Below are 21838 nucleotides of genomic sequence, written 5' to 3' on the forward strand. Positions count from 1 at the left end.
AATCTGCAAACAAACCCGAAAACTGCTTCAAAAGGTACTTTAATGACCTTTAGTCTACCCCAGTGCAAATTCCAAGCGTACCATAGAAAATGGCAAGGCAGGGCATTTTGCTGTGAAGTATCTTCATATAGATACATATTTTCCTCTTTTGCAGTCTCACCAGGTTATTTCTAAAGTCATTTACAGATTGCTTTGTGCGTGGAACTCTAAGCAATGGAAAAGTAAACAGTAAAAAAGATAACGTAGAACTAGCATAATAGTATTCATAGGAAAATGTAGTTTTTTGTGAACAAATTTATTTTTTACATATTTCTTAAACAGGAGCCGTCACAAAAAAAGTGTAAAAGTAAAACACCAAACATCTAATGATTTTCGCGGTTTATTAAAGTCCATCTCATTAAATAGTAGCCTGCTGTTAAGAGTGCATGCTGTTGATCTCCCTCCCTGCTGTTATAATGAGTTATAATGACGAGTACTTAACCCCTCCGATTCCCATCCCTGATCAAGAACCAGCAAAATCCGCTGTTTCTGGACTCTCTAGATTCCTCGTCCGTTAGATTGGCCTGTACATTCCAAGTCTTTATACCAACATCTTCGTCTTGGTGCCCAATTGTCTCTGTCTCTGGCTTTCTTGTTTCTCCTGAACCTTCACTGATGCCCCTTCTCTAATTTGTGAGGGAACGTATAGTCGTATAGTACTATTTGCTTACTGCTAATTGACCGGCCACTTGATCTGTCTACATTTTAGGACTTTGCCTTATTTGAAAAGCAAGAGGGTCAGGGCAGCTTGGATGTAAAGAGTTCAAGTTCTGTTGGGGCAGATCCAAGTTTATGAGATTTGTTTTTGAAACACTGTCATCTTTGGAGGTAGTTCTAGTGACAGGTACTAATGTCAGTATCTCTGCTGTGTGGCCAAGGAGAATTTCTCTTCCTGGACTTTAAACCTGGGCCACTGTGTCTTTAACTTTAAAGTAACCCTACATTTCAGTCCCATCTTATGGAAGACCCGATTTACATTATGTAAGTTTTGCTATGCGAAGGTCTCACAGGAAGCAAATCCTCAGATGTTCTCGAACACGCCTTTCCATCTAGGAGCTTAATTTCACAAACCTGTTCACATTGCAACTATGAGTGCTAACCTATCTGTTAGAATATGTAATCCTGTACACTTCAGTATAGACTCTTCTTTTACATAGAGCTGCTTACTATCACCAGTTTAGATCAGAGCTCTACTCAATATCAACAATATAGAAATGAGGTGGTGCTTGAAAGGGCTAATTGAAGGACACTGCGACTGCAGCATTCGATAGACAGAAGTGGTTCTGGCTGAGCACTCTTAAATTTGAGATAACTTTCAAAAAAGTTTTAAGCCCACCGTTCACTTGTGGTTATTAGAGAGAGTCTTGGGCTAAATGCGGAGAAAGAATTTTATCACCGATGTATGTGAGGGAGGGGTCATAACTCAAGAAAGGTGGAGCATCGAGTGGTCACTATGCCTCTCTCCTCGCTCAACAGAAGCAATACATACATCTCAGCACATCTGCATATATAGTTTATGCCGCACTGTGCTTTCACATTCAGAAGTTTTTAAAAAGAAATCCTGAACCCAGGAAGATGTAGTAGTAGTGGTAGTAGATCCACCTAGCCTGTACCGTTGTAGTTACATGGAGTTTAACTCTTGCACAGTACAAATAAATGTATGCTTCTGCTTTTATTTCTACACTTCATCCGACTGTCATGTTTTCTTAGGCAACATTTTATTTTGCTAACTAATTCAAGGCAAATACTTCAGTTTTGTTAACTTGTGCAAATGACAAAATAGCTTGGCATAAATTATACATGTCGACCCTATATGCAGAGGAAAAATATGCTGTTCAATACCATTCATAGGGGAGGAGGCTGGGCATGATTCATATCACATCCAGGGTATCTGCATATAGAGTGTGTAATCTGTTGATGGGCACCACACCAATTTATAGAGCAATGCAAAAGTAAGAACATGACCGCTTTACCCTACCATAGCAAATTTGTATTCAGAGGTAGGGGAAGAGGGGGACACATGGCTTCAGGCAGAGTGCACAGTAGCCTGAATTGGAGATCTATTTTCAAATTATTGCTATTTTCTGATAGAAATATTTTTGGGCACTGCCCTCACTTGCATTACCCCCAACAATTAATATTGAAGATAACACATTCCGTAGTATGTAATAATGTAGATACCTCAGTCACAAACGTTGGGAAACAAACAGGGCAGCAAGTTTTTAAAAGAAAGAAAAGAGCTCTTACAAGGAGCTTAACAAAATAAATAAAGCAAAGCCCATGAATAGGATTGTTGTCATGATGTTATTATGACTCGTATCTTCATTTGACAATTGTCTGCATGCACTCGATATAAAGTTTATATTGTACCGAGCTGTGCTTGTTTAGCGGGCAGGCTTTCCTTCATGTGGGATCCCGAGACACCAGATACTCAAGTGCTGTATCTTATTCCTCAGCCCAAGTACAGTGACATGAGAGTCTGTATCAACCAGACGCCCGGAAGCAGCCATGACTTTGGGTTCAAAACAACCTGGAACAGCACCGGGGCCACAGTGAAGTCTGTGGAAGGAGGTAATGTTTTGTTTTCACTTGTTTACTTTTCAAAACGGTTTAGTATTTAATTACGGTTCAATAGTAGAGTACTATTTACATTTTGAAAGATGTTTTTGTTACAAATTGCATTTTATTAGTTGTGTGATGTATTTTTCAAAAAATATATTTGCATAGCATTTATTTCAATTTACTATGCTGCTCAAAACAATGCCCATACATCAAAGTAAGGTACATTTTTGTCCTTATTCTACACTCTAGTTTGTTCAGTTCACATGCTTTATTGACACTGAAAAATGTTTTTTTTATTGTGAAGCCCATTTACCTCTGCTCGTCGTCCCTGGGAAGTTACTGGTCTGTACAAACTCCAGGATTTGAACAGGATGCTTTTCTTGTCTATTAAAGAGTGCCTAAATCACTATCTTGGGCTGTACTGTGGTGGACACAAATGTTTAATGCAGAGCATATCGCCACAATCTCCCAGGTTGTCCATACATAGTTGTGATATAATTGATCTGTCGAGATTTCCATTTTGATGTCTACAAGTGAGAAATACTGTATTTTCTAGAATGTTTGGAGCAATGAATGGTTTCAAGTCTACAATTGAAATGCACTAGCAGTGTGGGCCATCGAATGTTGCACTAGTGTATCTTAGTGTTGTGTCTTGCCTATTCTCAACTCATCGTGACCCCACTGCTCTGCGGTCACAGAAAATTCAAAATCAACAAAATGAAAAGGAGCATAAAATTATGTAATCAATTTCACGCAGTTAACAACATTACAATAAGTTCCATGCAATGCTCTATCATTAAATGATCACGAATAAATATCCAATCAAATTCCTGAGGAACCTTGTGCGTGAGTTTTAGTCCAATTTATTTAAGTTTCTTCATTGTAACAATAGCACATCTGCCCAGCCAGTGCGATTCGTCCTTTCAGACTTCATCAGGGTTGGGTTGTTACTAAAATCCTAATGTAGCAAGGAAAGAAGAAGTGTCAAATAAGCAACATGTCCGGTGATGGTTTTAAGATAAGTCGTTGGGTGCCATAGTACCGCCTGTACAATCTTGTTCGTCTGAGTCACAGTCCCATATCAAGAGCAAGACTGCCTATGGGACTGTGGAGATCTATATAGAATGGGGGGTCTTCACCATCTGGATATATTGTAGCTTTGTATTCAGCAAAAGGCACTCTTTGTCAATTCCTTTGACGGATAGTAATGCTGCAGAATACTCGCCTACTCTCCAGAATTTGACACCCATCACCGGGTGAATAATGGTAGAGCTGCTTCTTAACCAACACTCAAGTGACCCACACATACAGTAAGTTCAGAGCCCTATGAAGGGCGAACGTAGAGGCCTCTGAGTTAAAAAAAAAAAAATATATATATATATATATATATTTAAGATTTATTGATAAAACTTAGGGCCACAGGACACACATTTCTATAAGAACATTGATTGAATAGAAAGTTCGGGTTATACAGGTCAATCAGCTTGCTTAGAATGTACCAAAAGCATTAAAGGCCTGTGATCCACAACTCTAATTGGATCTAATAATGTCGCACCAGGCAACCAGCTTGTTTTTGTTCAAGATACTCGTTCTGCTTGCGATGGGTTTAATCATATTGGTAGGTGAAAGGTGGAGTGGGCGCCTTTGCCCTCCCTCCCTTTATTATGACAGATGCTTCAAGCCTAGATTCCATTAATAAATAGTAGAAGTGGACTCCATAACAGGTGTCAGTCAAGTCTTCTTCATTGTGAAGATCCTTTTGAGATTGGATGGTCAGAAGCTTTGGGAGTATTGTGTTGGTATTTCATATGAACATACATCTGTCCATGTCAGGAGTAGATGTTTTCCTGGAAGTACCATCCTGCATACTTTATGCGTGCTTCTTCTCCAAGCTTTGGAACTATGGTGACTGTGCTCTTATCTGATATTGGCGTGTCGAAACCCAGAGCGCTGAACACTAGCATACCTATGCCATGAAATGGAAATTTAAAAGTGCCCGGACTCACTGCTGCTATTGAGCAGTTCTTGTACTCTTGCTCTAAAAGTATTGAACCACCGGTTTCAAACTAGGGAAGTGCAGGTACTCAGTACCTAACAGTACTTGTCACTTTAATGCTTTGTACCTGTACTATTATGAATTTATTTCTTTGGCAGGAACCAATTTGCAGGTGATTTATCTGCTGCAATGTGTTACAGCCTTCAAACATATTACATCTGCATCTATCTATTGTATGAGAAACAACATGTAATATCAATATGGCCAATTATGCATATTCCTGTTTGCTCTAGAATATGACATTCAGGGCCTTCTTGCGATGTCAGTTGGAGTTGCCTCGACCAACACAGTCTCGGTGCAATCGGCTGTTCGGCACACCGAATTAGGGTGCGACCGGACGGTGTGGCGGGCGGACACCGCCCGCAGCACAAGCTCCCATTGAGAAATAGGAGTTTGTGAAAATCCCTGCACCATGTGCAAGGATTTTTAGGGGGCACCATAGGTGCGCCCCCTCCCCCCCCGAGCCACAACCGGAGGGGCAGGGTACCCGGCTAGGGTCCTTCAGAGTCACTTTCTGACAGCCCTTCCATATCAGAAAGGCCAACATGGCAAGGCTGTTGGGAATGGCCATCATATTCCTGACTCCGGAAACGCTGTCTTTAAGGGATTATGAGCCCATTCCGACTGGCCGTCGGGCTCCTTGAGCCCGTCTGAACCGAGCCGGTTTCTGTGGCCGGTTTACACTCCGACCAGCGCCATTGTAATACGGTGGTTGGAGTGTAAACCTACAATGTCGTTGGAGAGGCATTCTGGCTGACATTGTAATCAAGTTCTTAGTCTTTCTATTGGATGCCATGCTCTCATTCAAAGTGTATGTGTATATAATGTTTTATCAAGATATATAGCTGAATATTTGTTATATTCCTGATCAGTGTGAAATATTTTGTGCAAAAAGATTTCTACACATCCATTTGGTAAAATTGAGAGAATTGGTTTTCAGTGGTGAAAAGTGATTTCAATAATTGTTTACATTAGCCATTTATGTATGTACGTCATTAAAGAGTAACTTAACATATACGTTGTTGTGAGTACATCATAACAATCGATTTAGTTGAAATCTCATAAAGTAGTTTTTGTAGATGGAGGGGATGGTGATTGTCATATTGTCGTTGTGTAACATCTTACCTCATGAAAAATCATCACATTCATGTTTACAATGTAAACAGCATGAGGTCTAGCAACTTTGGGGCAATTGCGTTTATTTTTCTTAGTGTGCATTTGGAGTGTTTAATTTTTCACTTGAATAAAATCCATTTATTTCACATTGATGATGCAGTTGATTCTGCCTTTTTCACAGGGAGCCCAGCAGAACTTTCTCAGCTGGAGGTCGACGATGAAATAATCGCTGTTAACGGCACACAAGTTTCAAAGATGGACTATAGTGAGTGGCGGGAAGCCATGGACAGTGCCTTGGAGACTGGAAGCCTCACTATGGACATTAGACGATATGGCAAGGAGGGTGAGCATACGAATTTTCTTCTTTTGCAACCCTTGCTTTGTGGCTCGTTGGTACATGCGCTTTGGTACTCTAGAGTCCTACAACTGTAGCCTTCAGCTGCATCAACTGCTTTTGTGTTAATACGCATTTCTGCAAAGTAGCTCAGGTTTCTAAAAATGCTTTCCGGTGAATATGAATACCTTACTAGCAAGTCTACCTAGTTCACCTAGACATTTAATGAATGCTTTTGTCTTGCTATCCATCTTACGCACTCAATTACAAACTGTCCTACATACAAAGACTTGTATGTAGCACTCAAAAGATTTAAATCTGATGTTCATGATTCTTTGAAAAGTGTGTGAAATCCAAAAAATTCAGGTGTGCATGTCAATGCCATAACTGCTAATGGTGCCTAACTTGTGCACCAGTTTACATTACAGGTCAGTTTTTTTCTGTCAAAGAAATCTCATAACCCTGCCTATTGCTGGGTGCGCTTCTTCTACAGATGGTCTGACATTTTTCATTCATCATGTTGAACTGCTGAACTTAATTTTTTGTTTCCACACTTCTGTCATTTTATAATTTTTTTTTATATCCAATGAACACCTTCTCCCAATGCTCAACACCGGTTTTGACATCTGATTCTTGTGCTTCCCTCTCGCTGATAAAAGCACAAATAAATTGGCCACTACCAGGATGCCATCCTTCTTCCTGGTGTCCCCGTTTTTTCTGCATAAAGTTTTGCTTTAAGCTCTGTTTCAGCTGTCCTAGAGATCCGCATAATTTATGCCTCAGAATTCTATCGCTTGACGTGAGGGAACAGCCTTTTGCTCCGTGTGGCTATCAATGGTAAAGTGCCCAGAGTCTAAAAGCCAGCAAAACCGAAGTAAACAAAAACAGGAGGTCTGACGGCAAAAAGTCTGAGGAAATCATACCAAGGATGTCAGGTCTAACAGTGGAAAAACATGAAAAGAGAGGGTAGCAGAAACCCATTAGGAATGACAAAGGGTCGGATTTAGATTTTGGTGGACGGGGTACTCTGTCACAATGATGACGGATGTCCTCTCCGCCGAAATATAAATCCCATATTATCCTATGGGATTTATATTTTGGCAAACGGTATATCCGTCACTGTTGTGATGGAGGAACCTGTCTCGCAAAATCTAAGTCAGGCCCATACTCTTTTTAGCCATAGTCTTTTCTTGTCGTTTTGTTTAACTTACCTGAGTTCCAGGTATTTCTGCCCAGTAGAGGAAAAGGGAAAAAGCACAGCTTCATAAATTATAATGGTCATGAATAGATCAAATTTTACTGGGTAAATGTGGTTTTCTGTATTATTCCTGAATAAGGCATCTGTACTTTTGGGTTAGACTAATATTTTGTTATAAAAATAATGCATGCAACAGTCCTGTGGACACACAAAGTTGTAAATGCTCAGATAATCCTGTCCAAGGAAATATATGTCCTTGCCTATCGTTTTTAAGAGGTGCCAACGATCACCAAATCACGAAGATTGATGCTGTTTTTACAGCAGTGTACAGACTGCACTGGTGTTGCTACTTGTTACATGTCTTGACCTTAGCGAATATTGATTCACTCATGAATAATTAAGTTGAAAGAAAGTAACATTTGAATGTACACAAAATAAATCTTAGAAGGTAACATAGTAACTTTATATATACCTTTGGAATGTAATAATCAATGCAGATTAGTAGTGACAGCGTTGGGTAATATTATAAAAAATATTTTATGCACACTAGGGGCAATTCTTAAGTGACTGTTAGAGTAATTCACTTGCTAGTCCTTCACGAATCATGTGGTAAAAACATGTAAAAACTACCGTCTTTCAGTCCACCGTACATGTATCTGTGATTTCACTCAATTGCACAGGCATCTGATGAATGTCCGTAAATTTGCTAGTAATGGATTTCTACTGCCTGTTAAGTGAAGTAACTCTTTTGGTGTTGCATGTTTGGGAAGGTGGCCTGCTATCCAAGATCTTAACTTTTCCTTTTCTGTACTAACATTTCCACCCTGTGTCATGTTTTTGTGTGTTATTGTCTCATGTCTATATTTTCATTAACTTTGTTCTTTGTACATCACCGTACCTGTATTCCGAACTCATTGCTTGCCACTCAGACTGGGGCAGAGACCCACCTTCCCTGCCATTTTCAAGTCATAAAACCCTCAATCTTACCAGTATGGATACCAAAATTATAGGTTCCCCGGAAAATAAATGGATTGATGCGAGCTCCAGATCTTCAAACAATGCTGTGCGTGACTCCATGGACAATCATAAAAATGTAAGTATTTATTAATCCTAAACATTGGTTAAGGTGTGTTAAAGCATATTCAATAATTAAGTTTGCATATAAAAATAGTTACACATATTAGTTTACAAAAAAGAACTGTTGAAATCTTCTGATAACGTTGAGAATGTAGCCCAAACAGCTTTATATTTAAGCAAACAAAATGTATTTGTTTAAGCAATAAAAAGCAGCTATGTCACACTCAACCTCTTCTTAACGATATTCCCCAATCACAGATGATCAAATACTCTGTGCCATTGGAGACCTGAAGTCTGGGATGACTCCAAACTCTGGCTGCTTTCCTCTGGAATACTTTTCCAAATACTGTAACAACCTGCTCCCACATCTTCTAAGGCTCAATACGGAGGCCGTTGAGATGGGGGTCATTTCCCAGTGACTTGGACCTGGTGACCATCGTTGTCATTCACAAAACTACCACCCCCTCACCTGACTGTGGATCCTATTGGCTCATCTCATTAATTAACACAGATGTTAAAATATACACCCATATCCTGGCTTTGTGTCTTCTCCCGGTTTCCATCTTCATCATTCACATAGACCAGTGAGGCTTTATGCCGAACCGTATTACCCGGCATTGCGTATAACCTCCATTGTTACTTAGCTCGTAGTGGTGGACTAACTGGTGACCTAGCACTATTCCTCGTCGACTTTGAAAAAACCTCCAACACCATCGATCGGGCCTACCCGATGGCAGTCCTACTCCATATGGTCTTCGGACCTTCTTCAGTGCAATGATATCTGTGCTCTTCTTCCCCTACAGCCTGGGTCCAGGTAAGTGGCACACTCTGACGTGTTCCCTATCGAACAAGGGACTCAACTGGTATGTTCCCTCTCCCCACTGCTCTCAGCTGTGGCCATTGAACCCTTGCCAATGTTGATTAAACGCGATGCACAGGTTGAAGGCTGGCTCTGGACATCTCGTATTGAAGACAAAATCAAACTCTACATGGATGATGTTCTTCTTTTCCTCATTAATCCGTCGGTGTCAGATCCAGGCATTCTGGCACTCCACTCACTTTTTGAGGGGGCATCTGCCTTACGCCTCAACAGGAAAAAATCCCTTTTCCCCCTGAGGGGCGATGCTGCCTCCACTGGAGAGAAGAGATTCCCATATGCCGACTTAATTTCAAATACCTGGGCCTACATGTGGCAACTGTGCTGGAACTCATTCAGGCTTTTAACTTGACACCCCTTGTGAGCACTGCCCAGGCCAGTCAGAATAAGTGGCGGGACCTCCCGATAAATCTCCTTGGAAGAGTAGCACTGATGAAAAAATGGTCTTAACACACTTTTTTTTACATATTTCTGAACTTTTTGCTTTACATCCCGAACACGTGGTTCACAAACGGGTCATCGATATTTCACTCCTTCCTCTGGTGTGGCCATCCCACTTGTGTAGCACACAACACATGCCATCGATCAGTTTATGAGGGTGGGATTGGGCTGGTGGACATAATTCTATATTACTGGGACTTCGACTTTCTAACCATAAACAGCTGGGTATCAGGTGGCTGGAACAATCCGGTCTACCGGCTGGAACTCAATGACATGGGTTTCGATGGCGTCCTGGATTTTATGTATGGATGTTCGATTCCCCTAACACTCCCTGAGGTCACCAGGGTGGTCTTCTTAATTTAAGGACGACACTCCGCTTCACGGACTGGAACAGACCCTTGACAGGACTACTGCCCCCTTGTAGAGAAACAGTTGGTTAACTTGCCTAACACAGCTTTTGGGATTTTCCCATTGGGATGTGATTGGCATTACCACACTGATGTCTGCCATGACTCAAAAATATGCTCTTTTGCTGACTTCCAAACACGATTCTCCCTTTCCAACACCCAATTCCACCACTACTTACAGATAAGACATGCCCTGGCTCTTCTAATGAAGACTTGTGCAATCTCCAAGAATGTAATCCACTTGAAGCCAGGCTGTTCCTGGGGAGACTGGGTAAAGGTGGGATCTCCCAGCTGGGTCGCTGAACTCTTCCTGCACCAGAAGTGGGATGGTTGGGTCGTAGAGTTGGATAGTGATGAATGGCGGGAGGCATGTATGGCTCCTCGGGAGCTGGCAATATCCTCCTTGCTTAGGATGATTCAATTCCATCAATTCCACCACATCTATATGACCCCCCAGAGTGTGGGTGCGCATGGATCCTCTCCAAAGCCCTCTGAACGTTGTCACTCTAAGGAGGTCAACTTCTTTGACATGACTTGGTCATGGACCCAGATCACTCCATATTGCCCCATTGCAGGTTCCACCCTCTCGAAGGTTTTGGGTTTCTGTTGTAAGTAGATTAGATACACATCACGACACGTCTTCAGGTTGTAAGATAGATTTATTAAGATAGCACAGCAGAGATAAAGCACTGTGTGCAGTAAGCCGCGACAGACGAGAAACTGATTGGAGTACGTAAGCTGTCTCTTCCCGTTTTTGATGGCCACAAAGACGGATTGTAGAGAGTAGACTGTTTCTTTTTGTTTTTCGTCAATCGAAGGGAAGAAGGTGGTCATATCATCGTGATTTTCGTTATGATTCTCATTGTGATCCTCTTCTTATCCTGCCCTTTGCTTTCGTCATCTGGAAGTCCAAGAGGTCGTTGACCTCCTACATGTTTTATGTTTTCTTGCTTTTCCTTTTCTTGCTTTGAGCTTTTGTTGGGTGTTTGAAGCCTTTATTGTGTTTTCTGTAAAGGAAGAAGATATGTTGTATATATGTGCTTGCTTGGTTATGGCTACTTGGGGTCAGTAGTCCATTCTTTGTGTTTGTCTCCTCAACCTCTCTCACTACCTATGAGTGTTCTATCTGGTATTTGAATGTTCTAGTCTTGGCAGTTGATGGTCTGGTCAGCTAGCGAAGTGCTTTATCTCTGCTGTGCTATCTTAATAAATCTATCTTACAACCTGAAGACGTGTCGTGATGCGTATCTAATCTACTTACAACAGTTTCCTTACGTGACTCTCACGGACAGTAGCACTTCTGGGGATACTGGATGGGCTGGAGAGATCCCACCGGGACCTTAGTGGCAAAAAGGGACATTAATCCCACCTAGAAGCATTCATCCCCACCGACCCTGAAACAGTGTCGCACTGATATGAACTAGCAGAACCTGTTTACATAGCCAGGGGCTGCCCTGCCAAATTCTCCAAAAATTGGGGCAAATGTGGCTTGTCTTCCATGAGAGAATTTCTAACGAATCCTATCAACTGACTCTTGTAGAGGGGTGGAAGAGGGGCGGTGGGAAGGTGGGCAATGTGGGCTTGAAGCATCTTTCTTATTGCTTTTATCCTCTTTGCTTTGTACGATTATTTCTGGTCTCTAAACCAATAAAATCTGTTTATCAAAAAAAAAAGGCCATGTCCAATGTGGAACTGCTATTAAGAAGCCTTTAAGGCGTGCGTTTGGATATAGAATTGTATGAAAGGATAAATATTTGCTTTTTCTTAGTGTGCTTGTTTTGGACTTGGTGTACTCCTTCAGTTTTCTCTACTGATTGCTCCCTCCACATTTATTTTTCATATTCCAGAATAGCAACTTCATAATGAAATATCCGAGCATGTAGCATTAGTATTTTTCTTTCGTATGTTTGCTAGGCTCCTTAATATTTGTAAACGATGACACAGAACAAGGAAACTACTCTTTCCTCATGTCCCCCTATTATAGGTATGGATTTGGATTGCGCAACGAGCATAAGGGTTCACCCGTTCCACATTTGTGTTCTCCTGTATAAGGAACTTGTATTTTTGTTAGTGTTTCAGAACAATAATAGAACAAGAAATGTCAGTTATAGAAAATTCATTGTTTTCTTTTAATTGTAGGATTTTGAAACCAAAGCAGTAAACGGACTCCAAGATGCTGTTGACGCGAAACCCAGAGGTAACCAGCCTGTTTTACCTACAACCCCTTGTGTATAGTGATGATTCAAGTCCAGTGTAGTCCATAAAATGTCGCTCCGATTTGGCCGTTGAGGCTGCGTGTGTTGATAGATGTTCGTGGGTGCCGAATTTCCCAGCATAGGAGTTGATTTCAGTTTCAAATGTGCCTTAAAACAGCACAAATGTGAATGTGATAAATGTGAATGCTGTGCGCGGGTTAGTCGTCACGCCATCTGCCTAGTGCTGTGAACACATCACCACTTTTAGATGGAATTTACTATGCACAGGGCTTAAATATTTTATGGGAGTGATCTCGAGAAGTGGGTGCAGATCCTCTGCTATACTCGCTGCAGAAGTTGGAAGAAAACATGCCACCAAGATGGCGTCCTGGTAAGCATTCACAAACAATTGTGGGTTTTCCATGCAATGCCTTGGTGCAGTGCTTTCCAAACTTTTCAAGTGGGTGACACACTTTTTAGACATGCATCATTTGGTGACACTGTAATTGAGTACTACTAGCAAAATATATGATTTGTAAAATAATAACTTACATACATTTCCAAGACTGCTGTCATTTAGGAGTAACAATATGTAAATATGTGCAAGAATTAAAATAATTTGAATATAACCAGTAACACTTACTATTTTAATGAGACATATGAGGTTGATAGCGAGCATGTGGGACTGCAATAGCCACGTCACTGGCGATGCTGCTGTCACCTTCCTCCTTTGTAAACTTGAATAGGTCTGCGGGTGGCAGCAGCAGCGAGCCCTGCAGGAGCCACGAGCATGTGGAGCTGCATCACTGGCGATGCTGCTGTCGCCCCCAACCTGCATAAACTTGAAAGGGTCTGCAGGGGGCAGGAGTCTGTGGGGGGCGCAGCAGCGAGAGCTGCTGCATTCCTTACTCACCGCCGTAGGTTCCACGGGTCTGCGGGAGGGCAGCAGCAGTGAGGGCCGGATGGCCGCTTGCGCTGCCAGCCTCCCCCTGCCCTAGATTGAATGGGACTGTGGGGGATGGCTCAGAGCACTGCACTGCAGGAGCCACTGGAAGTCTACTCACCACCACTGCCTCTGCCGGATGCTTCAATGGGTCTGCAGGAGGGTGGCTGCGAGCAGCAGCAGTGCTCCAACTCCAATCATGGCTCGCTGTCCACCACAGGAGACTCCTTCTCTTCCGCAGGAACAGGTAGTGCATCAGTAGCATGCGCAGTACCGTCCTGCATGATGCCTAGATCGCGTTGCCTAGACTCATTGTGTGACACACCTACAGACAGCAGCTGACACACTAGCGTGTCGCGACACACAGTTTGCAAAGCACTGCCTTGGTGAACAGCTAAGTGTGCATCCAATGGCAGTTGGCACAGCCTCTAGTTGTGTAAAACTCTGACCATGAATCCTCTGTTTTTTCAGATCATTATCACTTTCTCTATTAAAGTGCATTTATTTTTTTTCTTTTCGGAAAATAGCCAGGCATAATAAGAAAGGGGATTACTCTCGAATGCACTTTGGAGTACGTAAAGTGCTATACTCTTGTCGTACATTTTTATGCACTCTTGTATGTCTATGTGAAATGGCCACACAACATCTTTTATGTGAACAAAATGGGAATAGTCATGTCCAATAGGTTGTACAGCACACGATTTGCACTTTTACCAATGGGTAGAATGATGTTTTGAGGTCAGTTCACAAAGGCATGTAAGAATACTCCTAAAGTACTACTTGTCCTACTCTCAAAGGCTATGGTAAATCGGGCCCAAAATAGTTATAAAAGCACTTGGTATTCTACGAAGCCACCCTCATTTTAAATTTACATCCTACCCGAGAAGTTCATATATAAAATTCTGCTGGGTACGTTAAAAATCCTAATTGGATAACAAGAAATGGCTCTTTAATTGTCTCTTTCTGACCCAGTGTGTAGTAAAACACAGGAAGTGGTGGATTTCTAGTGAGTTGCTGTAGTCTGTAAATTTTGAAAAGAAAGTGTCTGAGTAATGGCATGCATAATAATTGGAATCGATTCTTGGCAGTGGTCTAATGAATTTTCAGTGTTAAATGTCAAAAATGAATTAAGACTCGAATAGGTAATTAACTCAAGTGTTTGGCAATAAAAGTGCAATAAGTTCCCAAAATCAGGATTGTTTTGCATGTGTAAACATGCACATTCCAGGTGATTAGTTTGAAAAAGAGTTTAGGAACAGTTTCAAATCAGCGCAGCTCCTGAGTTTTGTCACCAGCTGTGGAAAAATTTCAAGCATGAGTAAAGGCCTGAAGTACTCATGAAAAAAGAACATTTCTAGGCAGCAATGGATATAAATTAATAAATCTAAAAATTAACATGAAACCTAAAAATTGAATCGGTGTACTCGTACAGAGATATAAATATCAATCATTTTATTTATTTTGAATAAAAATATAGCTGTGTACATAAAAATACTGCAAACAGGTTACATATACCATAAATCAATCATCATGACATATAACACAGAAAAAATCAATACATTAAAACATATACAATACAACAATTAGTTGCTTGAAAAATAGATTAAGAAGTTATTTTCAGTAGAGCGATGTAATTTTCTCAGCGCGTTTCGGCATGTTAAACGCCTTCAGGAAAAGCCAAAGTAATTCTGAGTCCAAGGCGGATGTCGATGCAGCGACAACCGGTGGCAATAACAAGGACTTACACTGGATATGGATAGATATATTAATTTATATCCATTGCTGCCTAGAAATGTTGTTTTTTCATGAGTTATTTTCCCTGTTCTAGGAGCACCTAATACTTACAGGGGGCCCTTTTCGATACACTAAATAAAGGCCTGAAGTAACCTTAGGATATATAGCATGTATGTTGGGTTTGTTGTAATTTTCATTGCTCATTAGCGGGTGCCTCAGTATTAACCCCTTGGCTGCGGCAGGAATTCCGCCGCATCGCTGGGGGGGTTTGGGGGCAGCGCGGTGGCGCTGTGCTCATGACGGAGCCACTCCGTCATGAGTCACGGTTGAGCTGTGCTCATGACGGAGTGGTTCTGTCATGACTCCGCCCACTGCGCTAATCGCCCGCACAGGCGGGGAATTAGCGCCGCGTGGGCGGAGCGGCGGCCAACGGCCGCAGCATGACTGAACCACTCCGTCATGAGCACACGGCACCCGTGGCTCATGACGGAGTGGTTCCGTCATGAGCGGGGAAGGGGTTAAAGTAATTACGTAGTGCATGGCATTGCGCCCCAAGGTACTGGTATCTTTCAAATCAAATAACATTTGTTGAGTGCGCAGCTGCGTCAGCAGAAGCGTCCCGGCGCCTAAAGCAAACAGACATCCGAACACATCATCCAGGCAGCTATGCTGCATCAAACAGCCTGGTTTTTAGCTCTCTTTTAAAAGATGCAAATGACTCAGCCCTACGCTGCTTAGGCGGCAGATCATTCGAGAGCTTGGTCGGAAGTACTGTGAAGGCGCTTCCTCCGCGACTGACCTTGGAGAATTTAGGAATTCGCATTAAACGGAGGTTGTTGGACCTTAGCGCACACTCTTGAATATAGGGACGTCAAACTGTTCCCCAAATAATGATCCAGCAAGTGCTTTAAAGGCCAGCATATGGGCTTTAAATTTAGTACGCTTTACCACAGGGAGCCAGTGCAGCAGCTTCAGATGAGGGAGATATACTGATGGAGAGAACCCTGGTCGTTTCTATGCAGCCTGCTGATGAGTATGCCAACATGTTAAAGTTGCACGAATACGTGGCATTCATACACTGATGACAAACCAGGCCAGCTGTTGGTTCTTACAACATCATCCGTTTCCTTTAATGTTGGGAGTGAGTCAGCATCCTGAAGACAGGCAGTCCTGCCAGCTCCTTTAAATTTAGAAAACACATGTAATCGCCTCCCCACACCCTCCTATAAATACATCAGCATGCCACTGGTCCATTTCTATTTTTTTCTCTCCTGACTTGCATTAGACCACTTGTTTATGGGTGATCTGGGTGACCTCTTTTTTTCCATTGTCCTGTTTTAACATTATTAGATTCCCTTTATTTTAGGAACCTTGCTTCTAACTGTTGGACATAACAGATAGTTGTATAACTCGATTATTTGCCTGGTGCATGCGGTTGGCAAACTGCTTGGGCTAGTGACAGCATGAAATACACAGACCATGTGTCTTAGTGGTGCCCTTTTTTATTTGAAAATTCCTGACTTGCACTCCTGGGACTCCAGAGAGCTTTTTTTTTTTTCTTTCAAATTAAAATATTTCAGTGATGTGGCATAGGCCTTCTACCCAGCCATTCAGAAGACGTCTTGGTGCTTTATACGGGTACACCTGCAAACCCCTGCTCTAATTGCCAGAGTTTGGATGCAGAGATTAAGGGTAAATATGTGCTTCACACGTGTTTCTAGATTGAAACAAAAAGAATAGGATTTGTTTGTGTGCTTTACAAAATGTTCGTTTTCCTTTAACAGTTTTTGTGGGGTGTAAAGTTATTGCTTGCGCCTGGCATAGTACCCTAATGCGTTTTAGGATCAGTGTGGAATTTTGCACCCTAAAGTAAGTTTCATCTTTAGCACTTAATCATTCTTCTAAATACATTCTGTTGAAGACATTTTAAGGGAGTTGGATCCTATCACCGTCTTCCATATTTTAGTGTGTTTGTGCTGGTGCCAGTAGAACCAGAGTTTCACAGTGCGGACCAGACACCTCTCTCTGCAGACTGGTGGCATTGGAACAGTTTTATAGTAGTATCACCTTCCCTCTTTATTTCCCAAAGGTGCAAACGAAATTTATAGCATTACATCTGTATTTAGTTACTTAAAATCCTAACCACACATATGAGCACACTAGTTACTATTCTTGGCTGCATAACATCTCACAATCATTGTAGCCTTCAGGTAGCACCCAGGAAAGCTTTGTACATGCCATTGTCATGGATGAAGCCATCCATATGCTTTTCTGATGTAATCAAATAAGTTATTTAAAACATGTCCACAGTTGTTAGTAAGCCTTCATTTTTCAAAAACAAAAGACACTAATTTCAAGAATTCCCATGCGTAGCAAAAAGCCTGGAATAGCTATGAGCAAACTCGCTAACGTATCCCAGGCACCAAACTGCACTTTGCTAGAGATGGAGTCTGCAGTTGTCCTGTGATTTCTAAAAATTAAAATGTGTTCATGTAGAAATGGAACTAGTCATTCAAAAGAACAGTCTCTCGGTTCTAACCACTTGAAACACATTGACTGCATATTCCTGCCATTACATCATAGACACAGCATGTGCCCTATTGCAAGTAAATAAACTAAACATCCCACAAATACGGCTCACACTTCAAGTTGGGCAGCAGTGTACCACTGATCTGTAATAAATGGCAAAGATTCGGGGGCCTCCCTGATTATGTTCAGGGAATGCATTCTCTCTACTCTTGTTTGTGTGATTAGAATGTAAAAGTGCATGTTAATCATTGAGGTTTTAGTGTCCTTAAACTAACAATACTCCTTTCTGAACTAGGCATAGTGACTCAGACATCTTCCTTTATTTCACATTATTTACAAACGTGTTTACTTAGCCATTGCCCCATTAAGACAGTCATTCGAATGTGGAATCAAGTCTTAAGAGCCGAGGGCCCTAACACAAATGATGGGAAAACAAGGGTATTGCATCTCGAGTTACTGAATTCTGAGGCTTTATTTTTGTTCGCTCAACACAAGTGTTATGGCTTCTCTGACATTTGAGGGCCTAAATGGGGTTGGAATTATTGACAAGATCGTGTCTTTCTTTTTGTGCCGTAAGCTCTACCTTAACTACCATTCTTGTATCCGTAGACAAAAGAAATAATTTAAAGAGCATATATTTGGTTTGTTTGCATGAAGTATGGTTAAACACTAAGTCAAACACTGAATGTTATGGTACTAAATTGAATGCAAAGGTGCGCATGTTCTGCATAAAATGTCTGCTCTGCCCTGCTCATTATATCAACCAGTTTGTTTCTTCATATCAAGAGGTGCTGCTGTGTGTTATTGATTACTCATGAGCCGTGTGTGTGCATGATAACATATTGTATACATTTGAGGTGCTCATTGGATCAGTGTGTAAAATTATGACATACTCGCTGCCTCCCCAGCCGCCACTCCCGATCTACTGGACAGTCGCCACCTGACGACGGAAATTCTTCATAACAATGAATGTTATTGTGGCTCTGTCCTTTTACTCTTTTCATTGTTTATTTTTGGAAGGATTTTCTTTTTGTTGTCCAATTCCATTGCTGCCGCTCGGCAGCTTAGAGTTTTTTGCAACTTGTTTTTTTTTTACTAATTCATACAATGAAATCTATGTTCTTTGTGTTTCTCAAATAGAGTCTGAACCTATTTCTTTGAAAAACTATAAAAGACGGTCAGAATTTTTTGAGCAAGGTAAACCACAGTTGACGGTGTATTCACTTTCCTGGAGCGGGCCTTTACAAACCTCCTTCCTAACAACCAGTTTCGGGTGCTGGCTACTAAGTCTCTTCAACTATGCTTTTTCCTAATGTGATGCTGCATTTGTTCTTTTCCCAGGGTCATCAGGCTTTTCTTACAATTCCTGGGTCTACCTCTGTGGTAATGGGTCTCTGTGTGTCTTCCGTTATCTCTAGAACCTTAGTACCTGGTGATGTGCTGTTTGAAAATCTATTTTACTCCCTCTTCTTGTTTACTCCAAGATGTACATGTTTTATTAACATTCACAGCAGTGTACAAGAAGCACAGCAGTAAACATGCCAACATTTCATAGTTGAAAAATGGTTCTCTCATTTGTACCTGTCTTTAAGAAGGAAAGCAACGGTCTGTTATAGAGTGGAGCTAACCAATTGAATTAAGCTTAATTTCACTCCAGGGTTCCAATGTTCTTGGCAGTTATAACTATTGTGCAGATATTGGCGATAGGACATTCTGTTAGCTCGAAAGTTTCTTGCAAAGAACTGGCATCCTTGTTCTTTACAACACAGCGGGCTAAAATATGGAAAGTGTGACCTTGCCCTGTAGATTTCATCTTCGCAGAAGAAAGGGGCTGCAAAGCGGTGGAAGGTAGAATCCTGCTTCCTATGCCCCACATCTTTAGAGATGCACATGGAGGCTTCCTCTTTCCAGTGCTGACAATTTTTTTTTTATTCAAGTGCCACATTTACCAGTGAGCTGGTAGCAAAGGTCCCCTGCTGCATGCGTCAATGGCCGTGTTAACAATATAGGTGTTGAATGGGGAACCTTATACATTCTCATCTACAGACTGGAAGAAATCTTAAGCAATTTTGGTTAAAACTTTCTTGACGATAGGTCAATGATTTATGCTGCCTTTTGATAGAAATGTTAGCTATTAATCAGTATAATCACAAATCTGTCAATTAATGGCAAAACGAATAGACTCCCAAGATCATATTTGGATCTATGGCGACAAAGTGTAAACAAGTTTGGCATCTTTAATTGGGATCCATGCTGAACGTTTCGTTGGTATTGAATATAGCTTTTTTCTTGCCAGATTAGGCAAGAAAGCGATTGCAGTGTATACAACATATACGCACATATGTGTTTCATTGATATGTGTCAAATGTGATACAGAAACATGTTGGGACGACTTCTGATTTTTGCACTACATCTTTGTGCGTGGTGGATCTGCAGTCAGTTAATGGTGTGCCACCTCAAGCTCGAGAAAAAAACGAGATAGAAGTTCACATAAAAATGTGTTCTTATGTGGTGAAAGCAGTCATGATGCCAGATCAGGTGATTAATCTGTTTTAATGATAAAAAAATGAGACAATGTTTGTCTAATCCATGGTTTGAGCTACTTGATGTGCGATTCCGTCAAGTGTTTACCATACTGCCATGCTTTCTGTGGTGCTGCTGAATATGTTGGCATTGTTTGAAGCGCTGTTTGGGTTTGCATGCATGCTGCATTCAGGTTTGCCTCTCACTTTGTCCTTGTCCCTTGATCTGTGTTTCTTTGCATTTGTTTGTCTTTGCAAGTCATTGCATGCTTTGAAGTGAAAACACTTCTGAGATGACATTTCGCACTTCGAGTTTACACGTAGCACATAAACCTTTTAAGTGTGATCAATAAATGTATCTTCTTGCCCCTGAATTACTGGCCTGGCCTGCTGCTCAAGGTGCTTAAAGTTTGCGGAGCCTGTGCAACTGACACAAAGTCTCAATTTGCATTGCACCCAAGTGGCGTTTGAGATTTGCAATATAGCCTTATAGCCCGTCTTAGCGGGTTATACCGGCTATTAAAGGCCCGCTGCAGCGTTAATGGCCCAAGGCGAGGGACTTTAACAAGGCAGCGGGACTTTAATAGCCGTATAGCCCTGCTACAAAGGGCTATACGGCTATTAAAACATTCTGCCACTAGAGGGCAGAATGTTCTAACAAATTAAAGGCTTCAGGGAGCACGAGGGGATTGAAAACCTCTCGGGCTCCCTGAAGCCTTTGTTCACAGCCATAAAGAAGCATTGGAATGTTGAAGCTCCGGGCTTATACCATCCAATTTTAAGCCCGGAGCAACTCCATTGTTTTCAATGGAGCTTCCAACATTCCAATGTTCTAATTTTTGTAAACTTGTTTTTTAAAGGTTTTATATAGCGCTGGCTAGACCCGGAGGTATCAGAGCACTTTACATGAGTGTAAGATCATAGTTGCTGGTTACATCGTTACAAATGTTACACAGTTATTAGAGCATGGCAGCATAGTTACTTGTAAGGTCGAGATAAACAATAAGCACATATACGTAAGGGAAAAAGCAGGCAAGGGGAGAGATTCTGGGGAGGGGGGTTAGGAGCAGGGGAAGTAGACAGAGAATGAAGGTGGGAAAGAGGAGGGGAGGGTGAGAGGCAGCGTGGAAAGAGGAGGGGGAGGGTGACGGGGACACAAACCGGTAGATGAGTCAAAGCTACGTCCAAGTCCAGTAAGCGGTCATCCTAGGGGAAGTGGTATAATTTCCCCATCTCTGTTGCGAGAGGCTCCCTTTACGCAGTGGACTCTCTCTGAGGGGTCTCTCAGACTCCAAGGCCTACATACTGGATCCTTCCCCAAAAAGGGGAGAGGGAGTGCTTTGGCAAGGGGTGCCATACCATACCTCAGCTGTGAGTGGCTCCCTTGGCGCTGTGGACTCTCTCAGCGGGTTCACTGAGACTCCAGAGTATAAATATTGGATCTTTCCCCAATAAGGGGAGAAGGAGTGCTTAGTTAAAGGGCACGAAGGACAGGGGGGCTAGGCGGTGTAGCAGGTAAGGGGAGAGATTCAGGGGAGAGGGGATAGGAGCGAGCGTTTTACATGAGGAACAATAATGTTACAATTTTACATCAGTGACAAGTTACGTAAGTATCAAGAAAAACATTTAAAGAACATGGGGGACAAGGTGAATGGAGTAAGGAAGGGTAAGGGGATAGGCTAAAGGGGTAGGAGGAAGAAAGGATGTAGAGATGAGGGGAAAATCTGCCCAAGGTCCAGCTAGGTAGGTGACGGCAGGGGGGGGAGAGTCCACAACCAATCTCCTCTTTAGCTATCCGGTAGCTCCAC

General features: G+C 41.9%; 1 protein-coding gene across 25 annotated transcripts in view; it reads left to right on the top strand.

The window, feature by feature from the left end:
- The window catches only part of LMO7 (LIM domain 7), a 480465-nt gene that overhangs the window by 410035 nt on the left and 48592 nt on the right, over positions 1-21838 (top strand). For 10 of the 25 annotated variants that reach the window (XM_085622039.1, XM_085622040.1, XM_085622043.1 and 7 more), the window contains 5 exons: positions 2496-2610; positions 5955-6116; positions 8235-8398; positions 12247-12304; positions 18649-18705. In XM_085622039.1, coding sequence (XP_085478165.1) covers positions 2496-2610; positions 5955-6116; positions 8235-8398; positions 12247-12304; positions 18649-18705 — 556 coding nt within the window. Of the gene's footprint in view, positions 1-2495; positions 2611-5954; positions 6117-8234; positions 8399-12246; positions 12305-18648; positions 18706-18849; positions 18892-21838 lie in introns of all 25 variants that reach the window. The other 15 variants (XM_085622044.1, XM_085622041.1, XM_085622045.1 and 12 more) reach the window with 5 other exon arrangements.

The sequence above is a fragment of the Triturus cristatus genome, chromosome 8, assembly GCF_964204655.1.
Source record: "Triturus cristatus chromosome 8, aTriCri1.1, whole genome shotgun sequence".
Classification (NCBI taxonomy): domain Eukaryota; kingdom Metazoa; phylum Chordata; class Amphibia; order Caudata; family Salamandridae; genus Triturus; species Triturus cristatus.